This window comes from Balaenoptera ricei, chromosome 11 (genome assembly GCF_028023285.1).
Source record: "Balaenoptera ricei isolate mBalRic1 chromosome 11, mBalRic1.hap2, whole genome shotgun sequence".
In the NCBI taxonomy this organism is placed as follows: Eukaryota; Metazoa; Chordata; class Mammalia; order Artiodactyla; family Balaenopteridae; genus Balaenoptera; species Balaenoptera ricei.
Window position 1 is genome coordinate 29,087,212 of NC_082649.1, and position 13,644 is coordinate 29,100,855.

The window sequence follows — 13,644 nt, forward strand, 5'->3', positions numbered from 1 at the left end:
CTGAATCTGGATTTGCTTTTGCAGTCAGGGTCATGGCACCATGGACTCCCCACTGACCGCCTGCTCTGGGCTGCCGTGTCGGACCCCAACTCTATGTGAATTGTACGAGGCCCTTGGGAAGAAGACAGGTGGCAAAATGAGAGAGATTGCACCATAATGTCTTTAAGAAGCCCACAGCACAAGCTCACTATTTTGTGAGCTTGTTACATAAGTGACCCTGGAGGGAAGTTGATCTGGTAGATATCAGAACACATTGCAGGAAAAAATGGAGAAACAGGAGCAGCTCCCAGAGAACCAAGGGCAGGAAATGGCAAATCAGGTTTGAGGAAGGGCCAAGGATACGGCAGCAACCTGGGGTCAAAGGAGCATCACGACATCCAGCAAGGAATGACAAACAGAGCAGGATTGTTTTGTTGCTGCTGTTGTGATGTGATTATTCTCTTAGAGGAAAAAAATGTGAAGCACCTGGTTCCCCCTTTCTCTCTCTTCTCTGAGGACATGATCAGAGGGAAAGGCTTTATTTATGTATTTATTTGGTTGTGCCGGGGCTTAGTTGTGGCAGGCGGGCTCCTTAGTTGCAGCACGTGGGCTCCTTAGTTGCAGCACGTGGGCTCCTTAGTCATGGCGTGCAAACTCTTAGTTGCGGTATGCACGTGGGATCTAGTTCCCTGACCAGGGATCGAACCTGGGTCCCCTGTGTTGGGAGTGCGGAGTCTTACCCACTGCGCCACCAGGGAAGTCCCGGGAAAGGCTTTAAATAGTAGCAATGATTTTTTTTTTTTTTTTTAGATCTCTTATAGATAAGGGAAGTGACAGGATTTGAGTGACTTGCCAAGTTCACATGGCTACTAACTTTAAGAGCCAGTTTTCAAAGTCAGATCTGTCGGATTCCAAAGCATCAACTCTTTTCAGTCTGTCATGTGGAACTTAGCGGGGAGGGAGCTAGGGGAGTGCAGTGGCTGTGTCCCAGTTCTGGGTGAATTCAGTGGGTTGGAACCTTCTGCAATTGTTATTTGCAGCTTCTACCTGTATTTGAGGTTTACTCAAGCTGCCCATGAGAAGCTGAGCTTCATTTGACTGCCATCTAGTGGTCATTTAATCTCTGTAGGGAAGCTAAGTAGAGTTTTTGTTTCTCATGTCTTTGCTGAAGAGCCATGAAAATCATCTAAATTTGCAAAGATGTACATTAAGAAACAAAGAATATTCCCCCAAATCTTAACTTATGTCACACAGAGAAATCTAAACAGACTATGAGATCACTGAAAATGAACTTTGTAAATTATTTAGTCTAACTCTTTTACTGATAGGAAAATTTGATACTCAAGAGAAATATAAAGGATTACAAAGAATGTTCTCTACACATTATCTATGTAAAGAGAGCATATGATCAAGAGCACAGGCTTCAGAATTGGCCTGCCTAGGTTTAGTTCCATCCCTTATTAGCTGGGTGGCCTTGGCCAAGTTGCTTAACCTCTCTGAGCCTGTTTCCTCATATGTGAAAGGGTAACAGAGAAGAACAAACCTGACTCCATACTGGATCTATTCCTTTAGCTCTAACCCTTGTACTCCGTAGCCTGTGCTTACTCATGTTGGCTTTGCACCTTTTGTAAAAGAGTGTTGCCTATAGCCTGAAATATACAGGATAGCCTAGTCTCGGGGCTCTGACCTTTAAAGGTATAACACTTTTCCATTAAACATTTGCAGAACAGAGAATAATATTTGTCTTGTTGGAGGTTTATAGGAACATTGTGACCAGACGTATGTGGTCAGCTGCAAGAACAAAGGATTCCAGCACCAAGAAGTTTGCAGCTACCAGCCACACCCCCTCCCCTTTTAGTATAAAAGAAGCCTGAATTCTAACTCAGGTAAGATGGTTCTTTGGGACACTAGTCCTCCATCTTCTCTGTCTGCTGGCTTTCTGAATAAAGTCTGTATTCCTTGTCCCAACACGTCATCTCTCCTGATTTATTGGCCTGTTTTGTGGGGAGCAGTACAAGCTTGGACTCAGTAACAAAAGATAATAATAGTATCTATGATATCAAATTGTTGAGATAGTTAGATATATAGATACATAGATAGATTTAGATGGAGATTACTTGCAACAGTGCTTGGTACATGGTAAGCACAATACAAACATGCCTATTTTTAGACTAAAGATAAGTTTATTATAAACCTTAGGGTAATTAAACTGACTACTTAAAGCCCAGTATAACAAATGTGTTAAAAGCATTTTAAGAGCATAATACAGAGCCTCTGGAAGCATGGCTATTTTATAATAATTGACATGATAGTGGTTAGTCCTGGGAAGCGATTTCAACTTGAATCTTTAAATAGTTGAAGAAGAAAGAGAAGGCAGGAGAGGGTAAAGACAAGGGGTAACGAAGAGGGACCACATCCTCTTTGTCATTCATTTATTGATTCATCCACTCAATATTCACTGTCTACTATATCCTAGGGACCATACCGGGTTATTTCAGGTCAGTGGTTCTTAAATGTGTTCCACAGGGTCAAAACCACTCTCATAATAATACTAAGATGTCAGCTACTTTTCTTCACTGTTGACATTTGTACTGATGGTATAAGTGAGTAGAACTGTTGGTGTGTCCCATGGATCAAGGAAGTGGTACCAAAACTATCTTTGTATTCCCTGCACCGCACTCCCAGCAAAGGATATGCTCGGCCCTACCCCGCCCTGCTCTGTCAGTACGACCATTTTTTTTTTAAATTAATTAATTTTATTTTGTTGCGTCGGCTCCCGAGCTGAGGCATGCGTGTGGGATCTTCCCTGACCAGGACCCCCTGCATTGGGAGCACAGAGTCCCAACCGCTGTGCCACCAGGGAAGTCCCAGTATGACCATTTTTAACTCATCATTTCATGTAATGCATTAAGGTTGATAAATCTCCTCACACCAAATCTTTACAAGTGAGATTGGTCTGTGGTGATCAGGTTTAGATATTAAAGTTACACTAGATTCATAAAATAAATTGGGAAAGTTTCCACCTTTTTCTATAGTTTTGACTAGTTTAAATCAAGCAGTTAAAACACAGCTATGATCCCCTCTGGCCTTGCTGTCTTTGGTAGAGCCTTAATTACATTTCCTATTTATGGTGGAATTAGTCAATTAAATTTTCTATTTCTTTTTGGGCAAATATTCATCCTTTATCCTCAAGTTTCATAACTTAACAAAAATGTGTCTTGGTGTTATAAATCTTGTCAATCCTCCCTCACACCCCCCCCTGCCCCCCCAGGACATAGGGATTTCTATTTGCAAAATCAAGCCTTTGTTTCAGGACAATTTTTTTTAAATACATTTGACTATCACACATGCATCTATAAAGATGCTTGTGTGTGGTGCCTGATTGCTCACCTTTGACCGGTGTCAGTTATTTGCTGACTAGAGCAGAAAGGAGCGGCAGGAGATAACGATAGCTTTCATTCAGTACTCATTCAGTACCGTTATCTAAAACACCCGCTCATCAAACCTGTTCTCTTTCCTGGGAGCCCCTTGGTTTTCAGCCTTCAAGTTAGTAGGGCTTACAGCTGGTGTGGCTTCCCTTTCAGTTCCACAGCTCCAGCCATTCTGTTGTAGAGGATTCGGGTCTAAGACCATCAGATGGACATTTCAGAGAATCAGCATCTGGAATGAGGTCTGGGGAGCCTTATGTCAAGACTTCAGGCTGTCCTCATTTTGTTCCAAATCTCAAAGCATTTGGGAGGTATTTTTATTATAAATTGTTGTTGTTGTTTCCTTATTTGAGAAACAGATTTCCTTAAATCTCTTTCAATCTATCAAGTCGATTTTTCATTCTATTTATTGTCTTTAGTCAGTTTCAAGGGAGAGGATAAGAGTAAAAATGTCATTACTGTCATGTCAGATTGTATGTGCATTCTGTTAATGTTTAGTAATATTTCTAAAAATGCACTATACCATGAAATGTTAACAATTGCCCTTATTAAAGAATTAAGTTACTCAGTGCACTTAAAATATAGTTTTACTTTTCATAACTTTATTCACACAATTTTCTAGGAACTGAAATGTAGCTAATAAAGACCACTTATAAGCTGATAGGAAAGAATACCACCCAATAGTTGCAAAATGAAAACCACAACACCTTCTGTGATTAAAAAAAATTATTGGCTCTATACAAAAAATATTGTTGCCTATTTCTAAATTTATCTTCCTTTTATACAAGCATATTCACAATAAAGGTGTTAGTCGTAAAAATAAAAGCAATAATTGTTAGGATTCAGAAAAAAATTTTCACACCCCAACAGTCTAGTCTCTTGAACCTTGATTGGCAAGTAATAAAGTCGAATAGACCCATGTGAGTTCAGCTTTTACTTCCAACAATGGGGCTAAATCCGAAAATTGTTCCTTCAGACAAAACCATCTGCACAGGCATTAGACAATCTCTAATGATGTCCCTTCAAACAGTAAAACTCTACAATCCAAAACTTTACCACCATTTGCCTGCAAGGCTTAATTTATGCCCAGTGTTTGTAAAAGCCAATAAAAAGCAAGTAGAAATTTTCAAACTCCGTTTTTTTTTAACTTAAACGACTTGCCACACTTATTTTCCATATTGCTTCATAGTGGTGTCTTATTCCTTTCCATGATTCAAATCTTCCAGATTTCTAGAAAGCCTGGAGTCATGTATGTGCTCAGCAAGAGTACACAGGCCTTGATGTCTTCCAGACTCTACAGTGGTGCCCCCTTATGCGCGGTTTTGCTTTCTGCAGTTTCAGTTACGCGCAGTCAATTGCAGTCCAAAAGTATTAAATGAAATTTTCCAGAAATAAACAACTCATAACCTTTAAAGTGCACGCCGTTTGGAGTAGCATGATGATCCCACGCCGTCCAGCTCTGGACGTGAACCACCCCTTTGTCCAGCGCGTCCCGCCCACTAGTCACTTAGGAGACTAGCAGAATCACAGTGCTTGTGTTAAGTAATGCTTGTTTTACTTAATAATGGTCCCAGAGCACAGGAGTAGTGATGTTGGCAATTCAGGTATGACAAACAGCGCTTCCTTTAAGTGAAAAAGTGAAAGCTCTCGACAATAAGAAAAAAAATCACATGCTGAGGTTGCTAAGACCTACGGCAAGAATCTTCTATCCATGAAATTGGGAAGAAAACAAATTTGGGCTAGTTGTGCTGTCGCACCTCAAGCTGCAAAAGTTAGGGCCACGGTGTGTGGTAAGTGCTTAGTTAGGATGGAAAAGGCATTATATTTGTAAAATACTTTGAGAGAAACCACATTCACATAACTTTTATTAGAGTATACTGTTATAATTGTTCTATTTTATTATTAGTTGTTAATCTCTGTGTCTTATTTATAAACTTTATCACAGGTATGTATAGGAGAAAACATAGTATTACGTGAGGTTCAGTACTGTCTGCGGTTCCGGGCATCCTCTGGGGGTCTTGGAATGTACCTGCCGTGGATAAGGGGGGGATGACTGTATCTTGTTTTTTGTATTATATTTACCAGGACATCCAGTCGTGAGTTCAGAAACCAAAAAGTTTATGTGCAAGTTTATGCTTAAGGAACCAAGCAATGGGTGGGTAGTGGGGCTTCAGGAATGACTGTAATCAGTCTTAAAATCCTTCTGGATTCTGTCTCCATATCTTTATACTCTATTTAGTTCTTCCAAATCAGCTTTTTCCAGATGACAGAAAAATGTAACTGTGGAGAGCTCCCATGCTGAGACTAGCTCTTTGTTTCAAATGTTTAAAATCTCAGTCTCTGAGTCAATAATTCAATTTGGGCAAAGTACTCTCAGCTCCATTTCGAGTATCATACAAATGAAAGCTGTATCTCCTCCAAAGAAAGGGATGCTGTATTCAAAAACAAGGGGAGAGGACATACTATGCCTTTTCTCTTAATCTTATCTGCCTAATTTACATCATATCCATCACTGCAAGATGCTTTTGAGAAGAGTAAATCAGCAGCTTCCATTTTAAAAAATCTACCCTATGGCAAGCACTTCATAAGGTACTTTATATAAATCATTTCAAATTCTCCCAATAATCCTGTGAGGTAGGAATTATCATCTCACAGTTCCAGGTAGAAAGAAAAGACTCACAAAGGTTCAGTAAATGTCACATAGGTCTAGAACTTTGAATGCTTTTATTTTACTATTTATATTGTTTCTTTTATTTGGAAAACTCAAAGTAATATAAAATAATTTTCATCATACTCTGCAATCAGTATATGCTGAAGTTAATGAAAAATAACCAATAAAGACTGACACAACTGGCAATACTATTCTTTATTTTCTTTTTGAGGGAGAAGCATGCTTTACAGCACCTGTAAACAAGTCAGTGAAGTATATACTGTTTTGAGTTTCTCCATAAATATATATTATTATTTTTTTGGAATGTTAGAATACCACAACACCAACTGCATTACATAACAGTTACTGAAGGCAAGTCAGGCTACAACAAGGATAAAATTTTATGGCTAAAAATATTCATAGCAGCAACTTTTAAAAGATGATTTTATTAAATCAAGTCATTGCACTTGGTCATTTTATTGCTACAGCAAAACAAGGCCATTAAATTTTAACATTTCTCATTTCTGATTTGAACTGATTGTCTCATTCTGTTCATACATTTCAAGTTTAAATGCAAGCATAAAATGTTTACCAACACATCTAGAGAGCACTTGGGTTTATTTTTTTCTGTGATCACAGTAAGAAGCATAAAAAGAGAATCCTCTGTTACACCAGGCCCATTCTCTCTTCCTATCTTCAGACTTAGATTTTGTAAAGAGGTAACAGCTTTATAGTATGACCAAAGCTTGGTGGTCGCACACACACACAATACTCCTAATATTGAAATATAATTAGGAAAATTAGTAATATTATGTTTTTCAAAGAATAGCAAACATTCACTACCAATTTGGCAATGACAGATGCCATGCTGTTCACCTCTACTCTATAATTTATACTCACTCATTAAAAAAAAAAAAAAAGATTTACCCCCAAGTAAAAGCTATATTATTACATAGCATTTTATGATATTAACTTTATAAACAGGAATTAATAAAATTCCTATATCAAGAGCAAATACTGGTAAATTGCTAGATTAAAGTAATCGTTTTTCCCTTTGATTTTGGTTTTCTTTTCTTTACTATTTGGTCAAGGGCAAGAAAATAGAGACACAGTACTTGAATTACTTTTCAATTCTGACTGAGGAGTATACAAGCAAACACTTTAAATGTCTCTCAGTACTCATGACCATCTTGATTTTATGCACTGGTGAGAAAATGACCAACAAAAACTTTAAGAACAGCCTGAAATCTGCTGGTAACTTCCCCTACCCCATTATTAGGGTGGGGAAGGAGGGAGCACGTAATCAGATCTTCCAGTCATAAAGCTGGAGGGTGATTTCCAGGGTACATTGTTTTTATTTCTACCTGAAGACTTTCATATTAAAAGAAAATAAGACCTAATTTATTTAAGAAGAAGGAAATCATTCATTTGACAAGTCATTTAAAAACACTAGAACAGGAATAAACAATTGTGTTCAGCAGTGACCTCATCAGAAGAGCCCCAAGGACTTTAAGAAGTTACAATGTACATACTTAACGCACAGATTTCCCCAAAAGCACTAATTTAAGTTGTGAATTTAAGTAATTATGTATTGGAGTTTCTATTATTTTCTATTTCACTTTTATTTGAAACAATATGACAAAATTTCATTAACACAAGATTTCAGTATTATAAAACTAAAACTTAAAGGAAAAATATTGGTTTGGGGGTTTAAAGAACACAAAATAGAAGCATGATAGATGGTACTCAAAATCTGAAAGTCATTTGCTATAATAAAGCTTAAAATCTAATTTTTTTTGCAAAAAAAAAATCAAAATTTCTACTTTCCATATAAACCCACATATTTTGAGACATATTATCTGTAGATAACATTTTTAAAAGTTCAAGTGTTCATAAGTGACTGTGAAGAAACTGCTATTCACCCACTTGGTGAAAATGCATTTTGAATATGGCCAACTATTTGGTTTTAAATAAGCTGTGATGTTACGTTTTATGACCTACTAAACACTCTTTATAAAGTTGGTTACCTAAATGACAGCCCCAAATATCTCCATCAGTTAGTTTAGTCTAGTAGGTAAACTACACAATGTAAAACCTGAGTATTTACATAATGATAACTTGTCAAAGTATGAAACTGCACACTGAAGTTCTGAAAGTTCTGGAGTTTTGTTTTTCTAACATTACCGTTATTAAAAATCAAATGGAGGGGCATGAAGAATTAAATCACAAGATTATGAAATGAGTAATATTTGAGCCTGTAAAATAAGCAGAAAAGTACGGCAATAAGGCTGGTGTTTGCATATTATATGTGCTGTAGTTTCTAGGCACAACAAGTTAAGGGTTAAATTGACATTTTTAGTTCCTTAGACCTAATGAATTTAAAATATAGCTCATATTTTCCCCAATATATTTAACAATCCAATACATTTTAACTAAATTCCTTTATGAATCCTATAGTGCAAGCAATAAAAAAATATTCCAAAAGTTGAAGAAATTATTTTGATTAGTTCATTACAGTTATTACTATATGCATGGGTGAGTAATCTGGTTTGTAGCTAGGAAACTCCTATTTCATCACCCAGAGTATCACAAACTGCAAACAAACAGGCACAACAGTGTAATCCTGGGTAAGAAGCTAAACATAAAAAATATATATATACAAAGTTTATATCCCTTATGTTTTATGGGAAAAGTAGTGACTATAGTTACTATAAAGCTAAACTGTCCCTCTCAAATGGTATATTTTACAGATTATTCGTAAAGATATCACCATATTTATAGTATAGATCTCTTTAAAAATAATACTACAAGTTTCAATAAAAAAAAACTATTGTGAATTTTCTTTCCTTTTTATACAGATTCAGTAGTATTTTCAAGCAAACTAAACAAAAGAGTTTGCAATCCCAGCACATAAGAAATAAGGCCTCTTTTTTTTCATATTGGCAAAACAAAATATATAAAAACAATTCACCCTCCCCCTACATTTTTCTATAGATATAATAGTTCATATACGCATATTTCTTTATCACGACATCAGCATTTGTTATTTTTAAGTAACAAGTCAGTTGAAGTTCATAGTGTTGCTTCTGAATCCCTGGAACGCTGAGAACACTGGGTGCACGTCACTTCAAGGAGACATGATTGCTTTTTTCAGTTTCTCTATTTCCACCTAAATGGCAACAGATAATATCTTTACTTTAAAAAAGTTTATTTATTTTATCCTATGTCATGAAGATCTGATCATAATTTCAAGCCTCCAGATTTTGATTTCCATTCTAAAATCCAATTTCCAATGGTGTAATAAATATTTAAAAAGTTCAACAGATGAAAATATCACAATGCAAGTTCCTAAATGACAGGTGACAACAACAAAAAAGCAGCTACAGTTGTTTCACCCAGAACAATGTTAAATAATGTGAGCATTTGAAAGATCTGTAAGAAAATCAGCCCTACAAAAAACAAGAGTATCCTTGAAACCAAACTAAGAAACATACCCGTACCTATAATTAAACAAAGGGGGCAATATAGAATTTTTTTTTTTTTTTTTAAAGGACCAGTTTAGTTCTATGTTTTTCACTTACTCCTTAGGTGATATCGGTAAACCACTTAACCTCACTTGGTCTCAACTTCCTCAACTGTAAACAGTATGTTCTAGATTAAATTGCCTTTAAAGCCCAGGAATATATATAAAATGCAGTCAATGTGTTAAAAATAGTTCCACTGTTAGGTAGAAGACATTCTTCACTTAATAGAAGTTCACAATTTAAGAAACGTTAGAAGAAAATTAGAAAAATTCATTAAATTTTCACAATAACTACAGAGAGTTATTTAATTTTGACATATTACAAATAACTAAGTTGAGGATCAAAGAGATTAAACACCATGCCAGTGGTTCCATGCAGAACTTGTACTGGTAAGGTCTAAGGCTTTAAAGGCCACAGTTTTTGTACTCCCTTCCCAATTATATGGTATTTTGATCATCTCTGACCTTGCATTACATGTAGAAACATTTAGGCCTTACCTTCTCCTGATAGCATCATCCCTCTCCCCAACAATGCATACAAATAATACATGTTATGGCTAACTTCTGACAAATAGATCATTACTAAATGATGAGCATTTTGCTACAGTCAAAAAGTATAATTTCAATAAGCTCACAATCTCCTAAGGGATCCTAACCATTCAAGAATGGTTTGCTAATTCCAGGATCTTTCCTGATGTTATTCTTTGACTAATATGATTATTAGCCAAACATGTTAGTAGCATTGGATTGAGACAAAATACCTTCAATCTTCAGCCTGATGCGCTATTATCATCTCTATTCCAAAGATACATTAACCACTGTATGAATTTTAATGCGCGAGGATGTATAGAAAACAGAAAGAAAAAGAAATTGGTAGAAGAGGGAGTGTGGGTGGGGTGAGGGTCAGGGTGGAGAAGAGCCCTGCACGCAGTCAGTAATACTCCTCACAGACTGCTGCCAGTCACATAAATTTAGGTATCCGGCAAATACTTGCATTGCTGGAGTTTCTCTTCTAGCATGTTTATGTTCATTGTTCATCATTAGTCCTTTGTACCACTCCTCAGTATAATTTAATACTATATAATGTTAATGTTATAGTAGTTCAAAGTATTACTTTTAATTTGGGGGGAAATATAATTTCTCTTTTAAACGTATGATCCTAAGACTCTAATGTCTTATTAAGTGTATTAAGTATCAAACTTTTCCCACAAAAAAAAACCAAATTTATAATACAGGTCAGTGAGAGGCTAAGTAACAGCTGATTTTGCTGGGAAAATATAATCAAATGAAATTCTTCAAAAAAGAAACAAATAATTCATTTGACTCTTTCCATGATTTTTATGACAAATTAAGTCATATATACAAATTTAGTATTGTATTAGTTCCTCTTGCTAACCTTATTACTTTATTTTCATATATGAATATGTGTTATGTATAAAATATAAGGAATGAAAGTCAAGAAACATTTGTTTTTAATTTTTCAATTTCTACCATGTTGCACACTGGGAATTTAACATATATTTAGAAGATGTATTTTTAATATCTATCTTCTAACATTTATTAGTTTGACAAAAATTTGTTAGCAATCTAATATGTATATAGCACTGTGCTAGGAGCTATGGGCAAAGATGAAACAGAAAAAGATCCCACCTCCAACAGTACAGAAGATGGGCAAAATAAGTACATAATGTGAATAGTGATAAGACAGAAAATTATTACTTATTCATCTCTTACAAAACTAAACAACATGAATTTGAAATAAGAAAAACTGCTTTTAGTCAGAAGACTGATGGCCAACTTAGTGAATGTGACTGAGCAGGGCCTTCAGAATCTACAGAACTTGGGCATGATAAGTGAGACAAAAGGAAAATCCATGAAAATACAGTCAGAGTAAAAATTCAGACAAATTAACTGTAAGGGACAATTGAGGATTAGCAAGTGAGGAAAGAAAGATAAACTAGGACCAGGACATAAGAGACCTCATTTGCCAAGTCAAGAAGTTTGAACTTCATTCAGCAAGTAATAGAAAGTTTTTGAAAATACTGAGCAAGGGAAGACAAGATAAGAATGAGAGAAACAAACAAGCTAAACAGAAGATAACAGCATGAGAAAAGGACAGAAACAGTGGGAATAAAGAGAAAAAGGTTAGGGTGTACAGCCAGTAGGCCTAAAAGTTAGTGGAATTAGAAGAGACAGAAGTCCCACATCTGCGTGACTAGAAGCGCAACAAAATTTCAACACACGGAAAATCAGAATCTGAAAAGAAGGTGCTACGTGTGACAGGGGACATGCTAAGTCTAAGTTCACAGTGGAACATCCAGGGAGTCTAATAGCTGGAAACTCAGGATAGAAGCTGGGAAAAGAAGAACTAGATTTCAATGGCAGATGCACCAGAGCTAATTATGATACTCCTGGACACAGGCGAGCAAAGAGTAGATGCACAGAGAAGGGGGCTAAGCACAACACGGAAGGAACACCTCACTTAGGTGAGGAGAGATGGAGAAGTCAGACAGAAGAATGCACGGCCACGTAAACCAAGACATACTTTGAAAAGGTGGTGATGGTAAAAATGTGAAGTGCTGTAGAAACCGAAGAGACATAGGAGTTGCCATCAGTAAACACAAATGCAAGGGGTTAAGGACTGAACTAAAAGTGAAGAATTAGTGACTGCAAATGTATGCTTTTCTTGTTTTTTGTTTTGTTTTTTTTTCTTTTTTGCAACAAATGAACTGCAAATGAAAAGAGAATACAGATCAAGAGGGCAGCTAGACCTAAAAGGGGGCTTTTTATTTTTTGAATAAAGAGGAAAATTGAGTATTTTCAGGGAAAGAAAGGAGACTGCCAATAAAGGTTATGTGTCAGATATAAGAGTAAAAATGGAGTTTTGATAATCTGCCAAATACCTTCACATATATTATCTCAACAACTAAAGCTGAACGAGGTAAGTGACTTCTTCGTTCAAATGGCGTAACTTAATCCCTGAGAGCAAAGGTTCTGGAGTCTGGCTGCTTCTATTAAAAATGTTAGCTCCACTGCTAATTTAATCATTCTAAACCCTGGTTTCCTCACTCTTAAAATAGGAACAATAATGCTTACAAGTTGTTATGTATCCAATGAGACAATGTTCAGAAAGTGCTAAGCCTGACAAATATGTAGTTCTGAACTGAAAGTCAGGAGGGTAAGTCAGAAGAGGAGCTCAAGTTTTTTAACGGCAAGCCCTACGTTCTCTGTTTCACAGTGCTAACAAAAGAAACAGGTTAAGTACTGAAGCAAGGTAAAAATAGGGAGGAGTATGCAATACTTAAACACAGAATGGGAAGAGCCTCTTAAAAAAGGCAGGAAACACTTTCTCTGAGGTATGCAGAAAAAAATACAAATAAAAAAAAAATACAAATGAAGACCAAAGTCAGTGAGGATGGAAAAAAGTAAGGAAGATAAAGAAAATAAGTGAAACTGTCTGTCATCAGCAGAGAGTGAAGATGATGACATTAGCTACAAAGTAAACTCAATTCAGTGAGAAATTAAAGTCAGCAAATCTATAGCCATCCCGTTACCATCACCACCCCTGCCCCCAGGCAAAAAAAAGAAAAAAAAAGTTTAACTGTGAAGAAAAGAGAACTACAGCTCAAGAAAGAAGGAGTGTTGAGTGCAAGAGATCTAGAACTAGACACTTTTAAGAGGCAAGAACCATGTTTGCTTTATTCATGAGTGTATACCTTGTGCCTCGTGTCTATGAGAGTGAGTGCTCAAAAAACATTTGCCGAATGAATGAATGGAATGTGGCAGGGAGTCAACAAGAGATTAATTAAATGTCGACCAAGCTGTAGGGAGTGTCCAACTAAAGCAGGATAGCATACTCTGTGGTGGAACCAATCACCCAGTTGGGTTGGAAAAAACATGCCTAGTTTATGCTGACTACAATCTCAATGCTGGAAGAAATGAATTACCTCTAGATTACTTCTCATTGCCTTCTCTTCTTCCAAATCTTTTCGTAGTTTTTCCAGTTCTTTCCTAAAAACAAAGTATTTATTACTGTTAAGTCTTTTGATTAAACAATATATATT

At 36.3% G+C, this 13,644-nt stretch overlaps 1 protein-coding gene across 1 annotated transcript in view; it reads right to left on the reverse strand.

Moving 5' to 3' along the window:
* Positions 1 to 6,258: 6,258 nt before the first annotated feature.
* The window catches only part of CD2AP (CD2 associated protein), a 111,394-nt gene continuing 104,008 nt past the window's right edge, over positions 6,259 to 13,644 (reverse strand). The window contains exons 17-18 of the mRNA XM_059938542.1: positions 13,528 to 13,591; positions 6,259 to 9,226 (exon numbers count right to left, since the gene is read on the reverse strand). Coding sequence (XP_059794525.1) covers positions 9,185 to 9,226; positions 13,528 to 13,591 — 106 coding nt within the window. The 3' untranslated portion in view covers positions 6,259 to 9,184. The remainder of the gene's footprint in view (positions 9,227 to 13,527; positions 13,592 to 13,644) is intronic.